Source organism: Lagenorhynchus albirostris, chromosome 12 (assembly GCF_949774975.1).
Source record: "Lagenorhynchus albirostris chromosome 12, mLagAlb1.1, whole genome shotgun sequence".
Lineage (NCBI taxonomy): Eukaryota > Metazoa > Chordata > Mammalia > Artiodactyla > Delphinidae > Lagenorhynchus > Lagenorhynchus albirostris.
In genome coordinates, this window is record NC_083106.1 from 13752017 (window position 1) to 13771855 (window position 19839).

At 39.7% G+C, this 19839-nt stretch overlaps 1 protein-coding gene across 1 annotated transcript in view; it reads left to right on the top strand.

Moving 5' to 3' along the window:
- Positions 1-19839, top strand: part of SYNE1 (spectrin repeat containing nuclear envelope protein 1) — a 456320-nt gene that overhangs the window by 340790 nt on the left and 95691 nt on the right. The window contains exons 109-115 of the mRNA XM_060168000.1: positions 889-1021; positions 1394-1576; positions 2977-3126; positions 3733-3909; positions 4349-4504; positions 15400-15555; positions 18948-19118. Coding sequence (XP_060023983.1) covers positions 889-1021; positions 1394-1576; positions 2977-3126; positions 3733-3909; positions 4349-4504; positions 15400-15555; positions 18948-19118 — 1126 coding nt within the window. The remainder of the gene's footprint in view (positions 1-888; positions 1022-1393; positions 1577-2976; positions 3127-3732; positions 3910-4348; positions 4505-15399; positions 15556-18947; positions 19119-19839) is intronic.

The following is a 19839-nucleotide window of genomic DNA, read 5'->3' on the forward strand; positions in this document are numbered from 1 at the left end:
TTTCTAAGAACTTTGAATAACAATCATGTAATAATTTTCTTGTTTAAAATATTTATTTATTTATTTTGTTTATTTATTTTTGGCTGCGTTGGGTCTTTGTTGCTGTGCGTGGGCTTTCTCTAATTGTGGTGAGCGGGGACTACTCTTCATTGTGGTGTGCAGGCTTCTCACTGCGGTGGCTTCCCTTGTTGCAGAACATGGGCTCTAGGGTGCACAGGCTTCAGTAATTGTGGCACGTGAGCTCAGTAGTTGTGGCTCGCAGGCTCTAGAGCACAGGCTCAGTAGTTGTGGCACACAAGCTTAGTTGCTCCGCAGCACGTGGGATCTTCCCAGACTAGGGCTCGAACCCATGTTCCCTGCATTGACAAGCAGATTCTTAACCACTGTGCCACCTGGGAAGCCCAATCATGAAATATTTTCTAAATAGCCTCAATGTGAAGGAGTAGGAGAAAGATATTTTTATTTGCAACTTAGAGATGGGAAAGCTGAAACTCAGAGAGACTGACTTGCTTAAGGTATGAATATTAAGAGAAGGGAATTTGAGAGTGTCAACCCAGGGCATTATTCTCCCAAATCTGTTGTGTCTCCTTTTTTTTTTTTGCGGTATACGGGCCTCTCACTGCTGTGGCCTCTCCCGTTGCGGAGCACAGGCTCCGGACGCGCAGGCTCAGCGGCCATGGCTCACGGGCCCAGCCGCTCCGCGGCATGTGGGATCTTCCCGGACCGGGGCACGAACCCGTGTCCCCTGCATCGGCAGGTGGACTCTCAACCACTGCGCCACTAGGGAAGCCCTGTGTCTCCTTTTAAAATTAGCATTGGTGACTAACAGGGGTTAGCACAAAGTCAGAATTGGATGTTTACTTAATAGGCTTATTACTGTCCTTACAGATATCAAAGTGAATCTGCAGATCTCACCCACTGGTTACAGTCTGCAAAAGACAGGCTAGAATTTTGGACTCAACAATCTGTGACAGTTCCTCAAGAACTGGAAATGGTCCGTGATCATCTGAACGCTTTTCTGGTAAGCTCAAGAATCTAAAGCCTTTGATTCAGTTTTATTGTTTTCAGGCAGGACTTACAGGTGAAAAGGGCATCAGTTGTCAATGGATGTACTTAGGAAATCAAGCTATAGAGAATTTGTCAGTGTTCACTCTGTGTTCAATAATTATGCAGAATAGTAGGGTTCAACATTGCCTCTTTAAAGTAGTGTTTAAGTAATGTTGGCCTTCATTTGGGGCAAGGGTGCGTTGCTTTTGTTTTCCTCCAGAGTGTTTAATATCACCACTCCCCTTCAAGATGTAAAGAAAACTTGTTTATGTAATGAAGTAGTCTCTTTTCTTAAATGAAGGGTCTGGCTACTCAATCCTGATTTGAACATTGCTGCTTCTTTTAGGAGTTTTCCAAAGAGGTGGATGCCAAATCTACCTTGAAATCGTCTGTTCTGAGCACTGGAAATCAGCTTCTTAGACTAAAGAAAGTGGACACAGCTGCCCTGCGTTCTGAGCTGTCACACATTGATGGCCAGTGGACTGACCTGCTGACAAATATTCCAACCGTACAGGAAAAGCTCCACCAGGTACAGAAATAATCATCGGTTTAATTGGTCATAATTGGTGTAAGCAGTATTAGATGGAAAAGTACATTGATCTGCTTTTGCTCACAAACTTAAATCAGCTTTGTCTTGGACATCTCGTCTTTTATGTCTTCCATTGTATTGCATATTAACACTATTATATATAAAATAGATAACTAATAAGGACCTACTGTATAGCACAGGAAACTCTACTCAGTACTCTGTAATGACCTATATGGGAAAAGAATCTAAAAAAGAGTGGATATATGTATATGTACAACTGAGTCACTTTGCTGTTCAACAGAAAGTAACACAACATTGTAAATCAACTATACTCTAATTAAAAAAAAAAAAGTGAACGGTTCTACAAATGCCCTATCTATAAATTCCCTGTCTTCCAAGAGCTTCTTTATCATGTGTGTGTGTGTGTGTTTTAGAATCCTTGTCTGTCCTTGTCTGTTTAAATTCTTTGTTTTCTCATAAATAAAATATGGGTAACTATACCTGTCTCATAAAGTGGGTAGTTATTGAAGATTTAATAATAATAATAATATATGTAAAAGACCTATAACCTTACCTACAATCGAGCTGACATTCAACAACTAGGGGAAGAGAAGTGAGTAGCTCTCTTATCTGGAAATTATGCTTCTCTCCCCTGAACTCCCAGATATTTTATCTTTATCTCTCTTGGGCATTCATCACTGTGTACAAGGTGTAAAGATGTGTTTCATATAAATGTCTTATCCCTTCTAATCAGCAGCTGTACATTTCTAGAGGGCAGGAAACATCTCTCATTAACTTGTATCTCTTTCTGCCCACATAGCAGTCCATAAATATTTTAAATGATTGCTTTTGTTCCTCTCAGTCATTACAAGCATTTGCATAAATGTATGATATGTTAAGGAAGATTCAGGATTCTAAGTATGTTTTAGTGAAAGACTGAGGAAATTGGCTATGCTCTTTGGAATAAACATGAGAGCGCCAAAAATCTAGAAAATGATAGTTTGTAGTGTTGTGGTAACATTCCTGAGTCATAATAGACAGAGATTTTACAAGATAATTAATAAAATACATCTGTTGAATGTTTTGTAGTTACGTTTTTTTATACTCATAAAACTAGCTATAAAATAAGAATAATATTTTCGTCCTGCTGGTGTTTTGATTAATTAGGTAGTGTTTATGCAATGTTTATAGTATTCGATGTCAAGTGAACATAAGAGGACTATTAACGTTCAGTGTTTGCCTATGTTTAATTTCAAGCTTCTAACAAGGTTAATATCCAAAAATGTCATTAAGAAGTGTTACCTCTGTTGGTACTTTAGTAGGAATTAATAGAGTTTTAGGTTAACAGGAATCGAGTTTGAATTTTAACACTTGCGACTTCTTCTATCTGACATGGGCAGCTGCAAATGGATAAGCTGCCTTCTCGCCGTGCCATTTCTGAAGTCATGGCTTGGATCTCTCTCATGGAAAATGTTATTCAAATGGATGCAGAGAGTATTAAAAACTCCATCGGTTACAAGGCAATTCATGAATACCTTCAGAAATATAAGGTAATTAAACATTTTTGTTTGTTTGTCTTTAGCTTTGCATACTTTAGGACTGTTTTATTTGAAGAAACTCAAAAACTCAAGTTATGGAAATCAGGTCTGAAAGTATATGTTTCATATATAGTGACCGGGTAGGTCTACTATAGTAAGAAAACTGCTTCCCTAGTTATAGGCGTAGGAAAGTTGTCCAGTCTTAGGAATAATTTTGAATAAGATTTTGTGTCATTTTAAGAAATCATAAAAATAAATACTATAATTTGTAAATATTTTATAGTGAGATTATACAATTTGCCCAGTTCTACTTTCCTACCTAAAAAAAATGTATATTCAATATATCTATAAATTCAAATCTTTACAAACTCAAATTCAATATATTTATACATTCAAAATGTATGGATTCAATTTATATTCAGTATATTCATATATTATATATATTCAACTTCTGAAGATAATGGGTTATATTAATACATACCGATTGTGCCATTTGGACTCAATCACACAAGTGATAATATGAATCTTAAGGTTACTTAAGGCTTTCCAACTCCTGGTAAAATATAAGACATTTATACATATAAGCTTGTTTTCTTATTTTCGCCTTTCCCTTTTTAGGGTTTTAAGATCGACATTAACTGTAAACAGCTGACTGTCGATTTTGTGAACCAGTCTGTGCTACAAATCAGTAGTCAGGACGTGGAAAGTAAACGCAGCGATAAGACTGATTTTGCTGAGCAACTTGGAGCAATGAATAAAAGCTGGCAAATCCTGCAGGGTCTCGTCACTGAGAAGGTGAGCCAAGTGCTCTCTGCTGTCCATGTTTCATGAAAACGCCAAGAACAGGTACACTCTGTAAAGAAAACTCATCCCACGAATAGTATGGCTACACTGGGCACACAACTGCTTCCGAAGAGACCGGCCTCTGAAGGTTCTAACAGTTCTTCAGCCCTGTTCATTATTTTGTCTATGTACCCACTGCTCTTTGAATATTTCATATTGTTTTCGTTTATTAAAGATGCCTCTTAATATCTTTTTCCTTTGCCTCAAGTTGACTTAAGTTCTTTACTTGTTTACCAGTAATGGTCATTGATTTATACTTTTTAACATTCATTTTTAATCATATATACAATGGACTGTCTCTTAAGAATTCTTAATCTGGAGGAAATAGTGACCTGCCAGTAATTTGATTCTAAAATAAAATTGCAAATTTCATTTCATTATGTTTGTTCAGATCCAGCTGTTGGAAGGCTTATTGGAATCTTGGTCAGAATATGAAAATAACGTACAATGTCTGAAAACTTGGTTTGAAACCCAGGAAAAGAGACTAAAGCAACAAGAGCGAATTGGAGATCAGGCTTCAGTTCAGAACGCGCTGAAAGACTGTCAGGTAACTGGTCCAGGTGGCTGACAGGTGCCGCTACACAATTTCATTGTGTACACCGAAGAAATTTGTGGGTCCTGAGAATTGAGGATTCAGTATGGAAAAATGCTGCATTTGGTAACAAATTTCTCTGATTATGTGATTTATAGAGTTTTTCTAACTGTGAGGTTTTTTTTCACCTGTTTTTTTTGTTTGTTTGTTTGTTTTTTGGTTTTTTTTGTGTGTGTGTGGTACGTGGGCCTCTCACTGTTGTGGCCCCTCCCGTTGCGGAGCACAGGCTCCGGACGCGCAGGCGCAGCGGCCATGGCTCACGGGTCCAGCCGCTCCGCGGCATGTGGGATCCTCCCGGACCGGGGCACGAACCCGTGTCCCCTGCATCGGCAGGCAGACTCACAACCATTGCGCCACCAGGGAAGCCCTCACCTGTTTTTATAAATTTGAATTTATGAGTTTTCAGATACACTTGTACGTAGAGAATCCTTCTATACTGATCATCAGATTTAATAATGATCAAGATTTTGACATACTTGCCTGCATTATTTCTTTTCTTTGTAAAGATTTTACAGTGAATCCCAGACATCATGTCATTTTCTTTTTTAATTGGCTGTAAATGCATGAGTTTATTTCTGGAAGCTAAGTTCCATTCCATTGATCTATATGTCTATCATTATGCCAGTACCATACTGTGTTTGTTGTTGTTTTTAAATAGATCTTTACTGGAGTATAATTCCTTCACGATACTGTGTTAGTGTCTGTTGTACAACAAAGTGAATCAGCCATATGCATATATATGTTCCCATATCCCCTCCCTCTTCAGCCTCCCTCCCACCCTCCCTATCCCACCCCTCTAGGTGGACACAAAGCACCGAGCTGATCTCCCTGTGCTATGCTGCTGCTTCCCACTAGCTAACTATTTTACATTCGGTAGTGTATATATGTCGATGCTACTCTCACTTCGCCCCAGCTTGCCCCTCCCACCCCGTGTCCTCAAGTCCATTTTCTATGTCTCCCTCTCTATTCCTGCTGTGCAACTAGGTTCATCAGTACCATTTTTCTTTTTTTAGATTCCATATATATGCGTTAGCATATGGTATTTGTTTTTCTCTTTCTGACTTACTTCTAGGTCCATCCACCTCACTACAGATAACTCAATTTATGGCTGAGTAATATTCCATTGTATATATGTGCCACATCTTCTTTATCCATTCATCTGTTGATGGACATTTAGGTTGGTTCCATGTCTTGGCTATTGTCAATAGTGCTGCAGTGAACATTGCAGTACATGACTCTTTTTGAATTATGGTTTTCTCAGGGTATATGCCCAGTAGTGGGATTGCTGTGTCGTATGGTAGTTCTATTTTTAGTTTTTAAGGAAAGTTTTTAGTTTAGTTTTTTAAGGAAACTCTGTACTGTTTTCCATAGTGGCTGTATCAATTTACATTCCCACCAACAGTGCAGGAGGTTTCCCTTTCCACCACACCGTTTCCAGCATTTATTGTTTCTACATTATTTGATAATGGCCATTCTGACTGGTGTGAGGTGATACCTCATTGTAGTTTGGATTTGCATTTCTCTAATGATTAGTGATGTTGAGCATATTCTCATGTGCTCTTGGCCATCTGTGTGTCTTCTTTGGGGAAATGTCTATTTAGGTCTTCTGCCCATTTTTTAACTGGATTTTTTGTTTTATATGATAGTTCCATGAGCTATTCGTGTATTTTGGAGGTTAATCCTTTGTCTGTTGTTTCATTTGCAAATATTTTCTCCCATTCTGAGGGTTGTCTTTTTGTCTTGTTTGTGGTTTTCTTTGCTGTGCAAAAGCTTTTAAGTTTAATTATGTCCCATTTGTTTATTTTTGTTTTTATTTCCATTTCTCTAGGAGATGGGTCAAAAAAGACCTTGCTGTGGTTTATGTCAAAGAGTGTTTTTCCTATGTTTTCCTCTAAGAGTTTTGTAGTGTCTGGCCTTACGTTTAACTCTTTAATCCTTTTGGAGTTTATTTTTGTGTGTGGTGTTAGGTAGTGTCCTATTTTCATTCTTTTACATGTAGCTGTCCAGTTTTCGGAGAACCACTTATTGAAGAGGCTGTCTTTTCTCCATTGTATGTTCTTGCCTCCTTTGTCATAAATTAGGTGCCCATATGTGCGTGGGTGTATCTCTGGGCATTCTATGCTGTACCATTGACCTATATTTCTGTTTTTGTGCCAGTACCATACTGTCTTGATTGCTGTAGTTTTGTGATATAGTTTGAAGTTGGGGAGCCTGATTCCTCCAACTCTGTTTTTCTTTCTCAAGATTGCTTTGACTATTTGGGGTCTTTTGTGTTTCCATACGAGTTGTAAAATTTTTTGTTCTAATTCTGTGAAGAATGCCATATGTAGTTTGATAGGGATTGCACTGAATCTGTAGATTGCTTTGGTTAGTATAGTGATTTTCACAATATTGATTCTTCCAATCGAAGAACATGGTATATTTCTCCATATGTTTATGTCATCTCTGATTTCTTTCATTAGTGTTTTATAGTTTTCTGAGTACAAGTCTTTTGCCTCCTTAGGCAGGTTTGTTCCTAGGTGTTGTATTCTTTTTGTTGCAATAGTAAATGAGAGTGTTTCCTATATTTCTCTTTCTGATTTTTCGTTGTTGGTGTATATGAATGCCAGAGATTTCTGTGCATTAATTTTGTATCCTGCAACTTTACCAAATTCATTGATTAGTTCTAGTAGTTTTCTGGTGGCATCTTTAGGATCTTCTATGTATAGTATCATGTCATCTGCAAAGAGTGACAGTTTTACTTCTTTTTTTTCCAATTTGTATTCCATTTATTTCTTTTTCTTCTCTGATTGCCATGACTAGGACTTCCAAAACTATGTTGAATAGGAGTGGCGAGAGTGGACATCCTTGTCTTGTTTCTAATCTTAGTGGAAATGCCTTCAATTTTTCACCATTAAGAATGATGCTTGCTGTGGGTTTGTCATATATGACCTTTATTATGTTGAGGTAGGTTCTCTCTATGCCCATTTTCTGGAGAGTCTTTATCATAAATAGGTATTGAATTTTGTCAAATGCTTTTTCTGCATCTATTGAGATGATCATATGGTTTTTATTCCTTAATTTGTTAATGTGGTGTATCACATTGATTGATTTGCATATATTGAAGGATCCTTGAATCCCTGGGATAAATCCCACTTGATCATGGTGTATGATCCTTTTAATGTGCTGTTGGATTCTGTTTGCTAGTATTTTGTTCAGGATTTTTGCATCTATGTTCATCAGTGATATTGATCTATAATTTTCTTTTTTGCGATATATTTTTCTGGTTTTGTTATCAGGGTGATGGTGGCCTCGTAGAATGAATTTGGGAGTGTTTCTCCCTCTGCAATTTTTTGCAAGAGTTTGAAAAGGATCGGTGTTAGCTCTTCTCTGAATGTTTGATAGAATTTGCCTGTGAAGCCATCTGGTCCTGGACTTTTGTTTATTTGAAGATTTTTAATTGCGCTCTCAATTTCATTGCTTGTGATAGGTCTGTTTATATTTTCTAATTCTTCCTTGTTCAGTCTTGGAAAATTGTACCTTTCCAAGAATTTGTCCATTTCTTCATGGTTGTGCATTTTATTGGCATATAGTTGTTTGTGGTAGTCTCTTATAATCCTTTGTATTTCTGCAGTGTTGGTTGTGATTTCTCCTTTTTCATTTCTAATTTTGTTGATTTTCATCCTCTCCCTTTTTTTCTTGATGAGTCTGGCTAAGGGTTTATCAATTTTGTTTATCTTCTCAAAGAACCAGCTTTTAGTTTTATTGACCTTTGCTACTGTTTTCCTCATTTCAATTTCATTTATTTCTGCTCTGATCTTTATGATTTCTTTCCTTCTCTTGACTTTGGGTTTTCTTTGTTCTTCTTTCTCTAGTTGTTTTAAATGTAGGGTTAGATTGTTTATTTGAGATTTTTCTTGTTTCTTGAGGTGAGATTGAATTCCTATAAACTTCCCTCTTAGAACTGCTTTTCTGCATCCTATAGGTTTTGGGTCGTCATGTTTTCATTGTCATTTGTCTCTAGGTATTTTTTGATTTCATCTTTGATTTCTTCAGTGATCTCTTAGTTATTTAATATCACACTGTTTAGCCTCCATGTATTTGTGTTTTTTACAGTTTTTTCCTATAATTGATCTCCAGTCTCATAGCATTGTGGTCAGAAAAGATGCTTGGTACAATTTTAGTTTTCTTAAATTTTCTGAGGCTTGATTTGTGACCCAAGATGTGATCTGTGATTTGTGACCCAAGATGTGATCTGAGAATGTTCCATGTGCACTTGAGAAGAAAGTGTATTCTGCCACTTTTGGGTGGATTGTTCTATAAATATCAATTAAATCTATCTGGTCTATTGTATCATTTAAAGCTTGTGTTTCCTTATTTATTTTCTGTTTGGATGATCTGTCCATTGGTGTAAGTGGGGTGTTAAAGTCGCCTAATCTTATTGTGTTACTGTCGATTTCTCATTTCATGGTTGTTAGCATTTGCCTTATGTATTGAGGTGCTCCTATGTTGGACACATAAACGTTTATAATTGTTATATCTTCTTGGATTGATCCTTTGATCATTATGTAGTGTCCCTCCTTATCTCTTGTAACAGTTTTTATTTTAAAGTCTAGTTTATCTGATATGAGTATTGCTACTCCAGCTTGCTTTTGCTTTCCATTTGCATGGAATATCTTTTTTCCATCCTTTCACTTTTGGTCTGTATGTGTCCCTACGTCTGACGTGGGTATCTTGTAGACAGCATATATATGGGTCTTGTTTTTGTATCCTTTCAGATCTTGTTTTTATGTCTTTTGGTTGGGGCATTTAATCCATTTACATTCAAGGTTATTATTATTATTATTATTTTTTATTGCCGTACGCGGGCCTCTCACCGTTGTGGCCTCTCCCGTTGTGGAGCACAGGCTCCGGACACGCAGGCTCAGCAGCCATGGCTCACGGGCCCAGCCACTCCGCAGCATGTGGGATCTTCCCGGACCGGGGCACGAACCCATGTCCCCTGCATCGGCAGGCGGACTCTCAACCACTGCGCCACCAGGGAAGCCCCACGGTTATTATTGATATGTGTGTTCCTATTAGCATTTTCTTAATTGTTTTGGGTTTGTTTTTGTGAGTCTTTTTCTTCTCTTGTGTTTCCCACCTAGAGAAGTTCCTTTAGCATTTGTTGTAAAGCTGGTTTGGTGGTGCTGAATTCTCTTAGCTTTTGCTTGTCTGAAAAGCTTTTGATTTCTCCATCAAATCTGAATGAAATCCTTGCTGGATAGAGTAATCTTGGTTGTAGATTTTCCTCTTTCATCACCTTATGTATTCTGCCACTCCCTTCTGGCCTGCAGAGTTTTTGCTGAAAAATCAGCTGATAACCTTATGAGGATTCCTTTGCATGTTATTTTTTTGTTTTTTCCCTTGCTGCTTTTAATATTTTTTCTTTGAATTTAATTTTTGTTAGTTTGATTAATATGTGTCTTGGTGTGTTTTTCCTAGGGTTATTCTGTGTGGGACTGTCTGTGCTTCCTGGACTTGGGTGACTATTTCCTTTTCCATGTTATGGAAGTTTTCATCTATAATCTCTTCAGATGTTTTCTCAGACCCTTTCTTTTTCTCTTCTTCTGGGACCCCTATAATTCGAATGTTGGTGCATTTAGTGTTGTCCCAGAGGGTCTCTGAAATTGTCTTCGATACTTTTCATTTTTTTTCTTTTTTCTGCTCCTTGGCAGTTATTTCCACCATTTTGTCTTCCAGCTCACTTATTTGTTCTTCTGCCTCAGTTATTCTGTTATTGATAACCTTCTAGTGTATTTTTCATTTCAGTTATTGGGTTGTTCATCTCTGTTTGTTCTTTAGTTCTTCTAGACATTTGTTAAACATTTATTTTCTCAACTGTGCCTCCATTCTATTTCTGAGATTCTGGATCACCTTTACTATCATTACTCTGATTTCTTTTTCAGGTAGACTGCCTATTTCCTCTTCATTTATTTGCTCTTCATTTATTTATAGGTTTTTACCTTGCTCCTTCATCTGTGACATATTTTTTTGCTGTCTCATTTCTTAATTTTTTTTATGAGTGGGATTGTGTTCCTGTCTTTAGTGGTTGTTTGCCCTGAGGCTTCCAACACTGGAGTTTGTAGGCTGTTGGGTAGAGCAGGGTCTTGGTGCTGAGATGAGGACCTCCATGAGACCTCACTCCAATGAATATTCCCTGGGGTCTGAGGTTCTCTGTTAGTCCAGTGCTTCGGACTCAGAGCTCCCACCACGGGAACTTCGCCCAACCGCCGGCTCGTGAACCAAGATCCCCCAATCTGCATGGCGTGGCAGAAAAAGAAAGAAAAAAGAAAAGAAAAGAAAGTCAAATAAGGGGGGTGGAAGGCCTTGGCTGTGGAGGGCAGGGCCTAAACAAGGGCAAGGTTTGGGTGGTGGGCGAGGCCAATGCTCAGGACCCACAGGGCCGGAAAAGGCCCTGGGTGCTGTAGGGGGTGGGGCTTAGGTTCAAGGAACAGAAGGGGCCCAGGCGTGCCCCCCCACCCCTGGTCTCAGAGGGTGGGGGGACCTCACCTGTGAGCTCAGTGGGGCTCCCGGGCCTGAGTAGGCAGGGCAAACGCCCTCCACTCCTCTCCTGCTCCTCCTGGAGGGCCCCTCCCACCTGCCTCTCCTCAGCCTCCTTCCTGTGCCCCCAGGACCAATGTGGCCGGGGGGAGGAGGGGCCCTGTAGGGCAGGGGACCAGCCCGGGAGCTCAGCAGGCTCCCCGGGCCCGAGTGGGCGGGGCAATCAACCTCTCCACTCCTCTCCCACTCCTCCCGGATGGCTCCTCCCACCTGCCTGTCCTTATCTCCCTGGCCTCAGGGGTGCCCATCCTGTCTGGCCTCCACTTCTCCTCCCCGCTCAGTCCCCCACGTCCTACCAGTTCACTTGGGGGTTCCTCCCGTCTCCTTGGGCGTCAGGGTCCGCCACCAGTGGCCGGCAGGCATCCTAATTATGGGGAGATGCTAACTCGTCATCTTCCCACACTGCCCTCTTGACTCCGCCTCCCCAGATATCGTGTCATTTTATTCCTGCATGCTACAGTATGCCTCTCTAAAAGAAATGGACCCTTTTCTTATATTACCATAATATCATTATCACCACAAAAAAATTCACAGTAACCCCTGAATACTATTTAATGCCCAACTCATAACACTATTTCCTCAATTGTCTTTAAAATATCTTTTTTTTAAGTTAATTTATTTAAACAAAGATATCAGAGTGTCCACATCCTCCATTTCTTCTTAGATCTTTTAAGTCTCTTTAAGTTTTTTTTTTGACACTTAACTTGTTGCAAAAACCGTAGACTGGACTCAGGTTCAGGATTGATTAGCCTGTGTAGTCCCTTGAGATGCTCTCCTCTCCCCTGTATTTCCGGTAAATGGGAGTCAGCACTAGCGGCTTGATTTGGTTCCGGTTCAACTCCAATGAGCCAGTGCTTCCCAGCGGACAGTGTTACCTCTTACTGTGTCCCATTGGGAAGACCACACCTGCTTGTTCTCCTGTTGGTGATAAGGATCTTGGTGTGGAGCGGGCAGACTCTAAATGTTCCAGTGACTTAGGACCACTTTATATTTCCTCAGGGATTCTTGTTTATACAAAAGAAATGTAAGCTGTTACAGTGAATGCTCTAATTTTTTTTAAATAATTCAATAATTTGTAGTGTGTTACAGATTAGCTGTGATAGTTTTTATATTTCAGCTTTCAAAAAGAATGGCCTTTGGTAATGATCTTCCTTCCAACCAGCAGTTTTTCTTTGGGGGCATATGTAAAGAGATGTATATCTCAGCTCTCAGTCAAAGCTTTTTGGTTCAAAAAGGAAGAGCACATGCTCTTGTCCTGGGCTGACAAGCTCATGGATTGCAATGTCGAGGGTGCATGGAAATGGTAAAGAAAACTATCATACAGGGAACTACCTTGAAATTAAAGAAAAAAACTTCACATCAAAAGATTGGTGTGTAAAAGATAGAAGACCAAAAACATGCATCAGCTAGTCCTATTGCCTTTACGATCTTCCAGGAGCCAGTATGGTTTCAAGTAGTAGGCTATCAATTCTAAAATGTACAAGTAAACCAGAATTTCAAAATTTTACTTCAAAGGATGACTTCCTAAGTTACAATGTTTTCATTAAAATTAAAACATAATTTCAGCATTCACATTAGCAAGGTTAGTGCTGTCTTGTTATAATAATAAACTTGACTATTAAAAGACTGAAATATAGGTTAATTTAACTTTTCCTTTATTTTTCTTCTGCCTTCTTTCCTTTTATTTTTCTCTTTCTTACTATTTTTTCTTCTCTTTAATGTATACTTTTTTCTGCCATTTTCCATTTTCTTTTTATGCACGTGTCTTCTATTTAACACAGAGAGAGAGATTGCTAGCTGGAAAATGTAGCAGAAACTTGACCAAGTTTCACTCCTTTTCAGACCCAAACTTTTAACCCCCCAGAGGGTCACACCAGGCAGTGTCAGGAGAAACAGCTTCAAGTATGGTTGAAAGAACTTAACTCCAATGCCAATTTGTGATTTCAAATGAAAAGTCATTTTTTTGGAAACAAAGAACAGAACGAAAGTAGACCACATAGTTATTTTGGGGGCATCACATATAAATCACAGTAGCCTAACTGGCAGGTTCCATTTGGCAGTACCACAAACCTTGATAAAAATTTATTGTCATTTTTGAGAAATGGTTCTTCTGGACCAGAGTGTAGAATTCAAGCCAGCATGCTTACATTGGTGACTGGATTCAAGCTTTATTTTGTTTAAAAAAATCTTGGATATTTTCCACTCTTTCAGAAGTGATTTATGAATTTGAACCAACATAAAAACTGATATTTATGAATTAACCCAAGTTAAGAATGATTTATTATTGCAAAAAAAAATGTTAGGTTTGGCTTTTCCCTTCGTTGATCAGAAACAGAATCATCTTTTAATTATTATTGGAGGGAAAGGAAAACACCTTTGTTTTGCACAAAATATATATTTCATTCCTGTTTTCCTCCTGGGTTTTGCTTTTACTCCAACATAAATGCACAGGACACTTAGGAGATGTGTTTCTAAGCAGTGAGTCATTCGTTTAATATTGCTCACTTAAGAAGTTAACATCTGTGGATAAATGAGAATAAATTCAATTCCAGTGGTTGAATTTTAGGATCATATTAAAGACAATGTTGGAAGGATTATTTATGGTTATGTAATCTTTTAGAGAAGCAGAGAGAAAAATCCTTAAATAGTAAAGTTCATTATGTTTTCTTTACTGTATAAAGGACCTGTAACACTGGTAACCACTATATTTATTCTCAGGTTAATTATCAGAGCTTTCAAAATACTGACAAAATTATAAAGCGAAAATGAAAGAACAGTTATTCAAAACAAAAACGATCTCTTTCGGCTACTAATTACATGAACTTCTAATTAATACATCAAGACAAAAATAGCTTCATAATAGTTAAGGAGAGAAAAATAAATAAATTTGCAGTGAAGTAGGGCAGATTACCAAATGGCTGAATAAAATAAACTCTTACATTTGCCTAGTTTTTAACAGCTTAAAAGGGATTTCATAGATTTATTTATCTAATGTTATCCCCTTGAGATAAGCAAATGTATTATTATTCCTAATTTATACGTAAGGTAGGGAGTGATTAAAAGATTGCACCACACGAAGCAAAAATTAAAAGAGGTACGTTTGTAACTAAAACAGCAGAGACCAGGACTTCTCACTAGTATCCTATCCACAGCACTGCCCAAGCCCAAGGGACTTATCCATATGTGGATCATGACAGGGAGCTGGAAATCTTTTTCACAGAATTGAGACATTATCCAGACTTAAAATACTTTGCAATTTTCACTCTAACCTCCAAGGCCTACAATCTGCATATCTAGTTCTGGGGCTGTACTTCTGAATGTGAGCATGTAACCAGGATCAGTATACAGCTTCCCACATCACCCCGACATGGATTTATTTACCTCTTCTCCGCAATTCCCATCTGCCTCCAGCACTGGGCTGGGAGTCAGTGGGCTCCGAAGTCTTGGATTCTGATTCTACTTCTGGCCCTTTTGTGACTGGAGACAGGTTGCGTGACATAATCTCCCACTGTTCACCCATAAAATGTCGATAGCAGTCTCAGCCTGGCTCACTGAGCTTTCCAAAGTTTCAGGTGGCTTTAAAATATAGGTGAGGATTATGGTTAAGTATGATCTCCAGATTGTTGCCTCATTTTCTTTTTTGCACATTTCATCCTGACCATTATAAATGCAAATTCTAAAGAAAATGAGCATTCGATTCATGAAAAGAAACTTGTACAACTTTTCATACTCCCTTAGCATCAGAGTATTTTAGGGAGAAAGACAGGTTAATAGAGACTCTGATTTTTCATCTGAAGAAACTGAGACCCTGTGGAAGTTTCTCACTTGCACAAAGTGGCACACCTTGACAGTCACAGAAAGGTAACTAAATCTCAGATACTGGAGTCCGGAATACCATTCAATTGCATTTCATCCCATGAGCTAGGACTGTGTAACTTTTCCAACAGCAAGATAAATGAATGTAAGAATATAAATCATGTTACCATTTCCAACATATATTTCTTTCCTTGTACCTTCTTGAAAAAAATTATCTAGTGCCATTTAAACTTCGCGTGGTTTTTTTGTTATGCTAATTTCTCATGGAATGAAAAGAGAATTTTAAAAATTTAAATGTAAGAAGTATCGCTCTGGAGACCCTCTCCTGAGAATGATAAGCTTTTCAGCTTAATAAAAGATTTTTCGGCTGTGAGACTATAATGGCTCAATTTCAGTGTACCCCAGAGTTCCATAATAGAATAATTTAAAATGACTGTTTCTTCATCTTTCAGGATCTGGAAGATTTGATTAAAGCAAAAGAAAAAGAGGTAGAGAAAATTGAGCAGAATGGACTTGCTTTGATTCAGAACAAGAAAGAAGAAGCCTCCGGCATTGTCGTGAGCACGCTTCAGGATCTCAACCACACCTGGGCAAATTTAGACCACAGGGTAACGTTTCTTGTGGAGAGCTGCCTCCAAGCCTGTGCTTGCCATCTCATGTCCAAATGTGACATGGGTTTTGGTTTTCCTAAAATAAGTAAATAATCACGGAATCTACACAGCATCTGTTGGTGGTGTAAAGTCCACTTTATTCACCTTCTTTTAAAGAGCCTAGCTTCGGATGTTTCCTGTAATTAACATTACTATGAACATGGCTTTTTTAATAATCTTATCCATTCCCATGTCCATAGATACCATCTAGGCACAGATGGTTCTCAGATGTGTATCCTCAGACTGGATTTCTCACCTAAACTATAGACAGAGACAGACACAGAGGGAAGTCCTCTGTAGACATCTCTGCTTGCATGACCATTGGACATCTCAAACTTCCTGCCCAAACCAACTCCCATTCTTTTTCTTTTTTAAAATTTTATTTATTTATTTTTGCTGTGTTGGGTCTTCATTTCTGTGCACAGCTTTCTCTAGTTGCTACAAGCGGAGGCCACTCTTCATCGCGGTGCGCGGGCCTCTCACTGTCGCAGCCTCTCTTGTTGCGGAGCACAGGCTCCAGACGCGCAGGCTCAGTAGTTGTGGCTCACGGGCCCAGCTGCTCCGCGGCATGTGGGATCTTCCCAGACCAGGGCTCGAACCCGTGTCCCCTGCATCGGCAGGCGGACTCCCAACCACTGCGCCACCAGGGAAGCCCCCAACTCCCATTCTTCCCCTACAAACCTACACTTTCTGCCACCTCAGTTCATGACAACTCTACCCATCCAGTTGCATGGGCTGAAACCTATGGAGTCATTCTTCACTCCTCTCTTTCCCTCAGACCCACACAGAGTCCATCAACACTCTTGTCAGCCCTGTTTTCAGGATAGACCTAGAACCCAGCCTCTGCCCCCGTCTGTGTAGCTGGCAGCTAGGTCTAAGTCACCGTCACTGCTCGCTTTGATTATTTTCATGGCCTCCTAAGTAGTCTCCGTGCCAGAGAAGTCCTGTTAAAATGGAAGTCAGATCACACCAGTCCTCTGCTCACAACCCTGCAATAGCTTCCTGTCTCATTCAGAATGAGGCCAGGGCTTCCCCGGTGGCGCAGTGGTTGGGAGTCCGCCTGCCGATGCAGGGGACACGGGTTCGTGCCCCCGTCCGGGAAGATCCCACATGCCGCGGAGCGGCTGGGCCCGTGAGCCATGGCCGCTGAGCCTGCGCGTCCGGAGCCTGTGCTCAGCAACGGGAGAGGCCACAGCAGTGAGAGGCCCGCGTACCGCAAAAACAAACAAACAAAAAACAACAGAATGAGGCCAAAACCATGCGCCTCCCGCTGCTAGCCCACAGGTTTCTTGTGCTTCTGCTGTCCCCCTAGTCTGGAACCCAGTGGTGTGCTCCACACTCGGGGACTTTGTCCCGGCTCTTCCCTGTGCCCAGAGCCCCCTCTCCCTGATATCCACATGGCCACTCCCTCTCCTCAAAGCCCTTGTTTAAATTCGCCGTCTCAGGGAGGGCTTTCCTGACCACCTTGTTTCAAATGACAGCCTTTGCATCCTCCCCTTACATGCCCTGACTCTCTTCTCCGCTTTGCTTTTATCTGTGCTATTTATCAACTTCTAACATATGATGTGGTCTGCTCGTTTATTTAACTTCTCTCACTAAAACGTAAGCTCTGTGAAGACGTTTGACATTATGTGCTGAATAGAGTTGAATCCCCCAGTAAGAAGAATACATGTAACAACGACCCCTGCTCTGCACACACCTGTGCCAGTGGTTCCTGCCCGCACTTTCCAGAGGTGAGGGCTGAGGCACCAGCAGGTTAAGTGACAGGGACCAAGGTGTCCAGCAAACCACTCTCACAGTCCACGTGATGGTCTCCGAGGGCAGCTTTCTAATTACCTTATCTTTAACCCGATTTTAAATCTAGTTCATTTTATTTTATGCACTTTTATAAATCATCACAATTCTTTGGAAACAATTTACCATATAAATAAATTGAGTGGTTCTTTCACAGAAGCATCTTCTCATGAAAAACAAACAAAAATACTACAAGGAAGAAATAGACGATTTAGAAATTCTCATTGATCTCTTGGCTTTATGTTCATGTTTGTTCCTGACTTTCCTAGGACAGGCCCTGGCACCTGCCTGTACGTGGGAGTGTTGCCTAGTTTCTGCGGCAGCATTTTCTTAGGCCTTTGGCCCATGTGATAGTACCTCGATTGGTTTCAGCATTTTTGGTTATGCTAAGAAAAAGAGCAGAGAATTCAGGTGCAAGTTAATTTATATGATCTCTTTTCTTAATCATGGCCATACTTACTCCATATTCAAAAGATTAGGAGTGAAATCCAGGGAGTCCAAAGCAGATATCTTTCTAAATGATACAGATCAAACTAAAACCTTTTCTCTTGCAGATAAGTACAGGAAAGAATGTTCTTGGATGTTTTATCTTAAGATATTCATTTGAGGGTGTGTTTGTGTGTGTGTGTGTGTGTGTGTATGAGAGAGAGAGAGAGAGAGAGAGAGAGAGAGAGAGAGAGAGAGAGTGCGGGCTTGCACATACCTGGGATGGATCGATAGGTAAATAGTTAGATAGATAAATAGATAGGTAGGTAAGTAGATGGACAGATGATAAATAGGTTTCATTTCTTGGGACCAGTCTGCCTAGATTTACATCTAGATCTTTCACACTCTAACAGTATGATCTCAAGGTGATTTTTATAACTTCTTTGTCCCTCAGTTTCCTTAATATAAGATGAGCATAACGATCCCATCTACCTCATAAGGTTGTTATGAGGATAAAGTGGGTTAATGCATTTAAAACACTCATTTATTATGTTTCCTAAACTGTGGTATTAAATATACTGACCTTTTATCACTTTTATATTATAATACATATCAATAATATATACTATAGGTAAAGGTTTTATATATATATAACCTTTTTAAGCATTTCAATTTAGACTGCCTGATCAAAAGTATGAAAGGCTTAAATTTCAACATTGCTACATTTTACTTTTCAAATCGTTTTTTTTGTTGTAGTTGTTGTTGTTTTTGTTTGTTTTTTTGCGGTACACGGGCCTCTCACCGCTGCGGCCTCTCCTGCCACGGAGCCCAGGCTCCGGAGGCGCAGGCCCAGCGGCCATGGCCCACGGGCCCAGCCGCTCCGCGGCACGCGGGACCCTCCCGGACCGGGGCACAAACCCGTGCTCCCCGCATCGGCAGGCGGACCCCCAACCACTGCGCCACCAGGGAAGCCCTCAAATCTTTTTTTTAATTTGAGTTTATTTATAATGCCTGAAATCCCAATGAAATTCTTAAATGTTAATATTTTTCCCATCAATGCAATATATATTTATATATTTTATCACTTAAAATATTATGCAATTATAAGAAGCCTCTGTCTCTTTCAAAAGGTTGGGCAGTTAAAGATCCTGCTGAAGTCTGTGCTTGACCAGTGGAGCCGCCACAAAGTGGCCTTTGATGAGATAAACAGTTACCTCATGGAGGCCAGGTACTCTCTCTCCCGATTCCGTCTGCTGACTGGATCTTTGGAAGCTGTGCAGGTTCAGGTGGACAATCTTCAGGTAAGGGATGAATTGAACCCATCCTTAACATCCTTTTTAATTTGAGAAAAATTTTTTAAAAATGAGCAAATGCAAACATCATCCTGGAATAATTGGTGTATATTGTTTACATTTAATTATTTTAAAAATATTTAAAATTAATTTTACCTGCTTTATTTGTTACATAACCAAACTTGCCTGTGGATACCAAATTCTGGAATAACTGGTATATAACTAAAGGATTTTTTTAATGATATAAATATCCCCATGAATGTATTTTATAAAATGATTTTATACGCAAATCAGTCTCCTGGATCCATTATTGCTGCCTTTTATATCTTCCCTTTCTCTTTTTTATCCTGCTTTTCGAAACACATTCTACAGGATTAAAAAGAAAACAAAAAGAAAAATAGCAAACGTCATAAAATTTTAAACCATTAAGTTGTTTTCTTTGCGTTCAGCAGAATGTCAATGGTCTGTACACGTAATCCTCCTTTTCTAGCACTTAACTGCTTGGTTTCGTGTGTGTCCATCATCACTGTATTCATCCAGGAGGACATTGCTGCTGTTTGACTTAAACAGCACACTGTCCTGTCTTATGTCACTGCTCTCAATCAGCTACTGCCCTCACTCGCCTGCACACCTGGGCGCTCTCACCTGCCATTGCCCTTTCTCCCTGGCTAAGTAACGCAGCCTATGGGATGGGCAAGTCAGGCCCTAAGGGATGGGATGACAGCCTCGC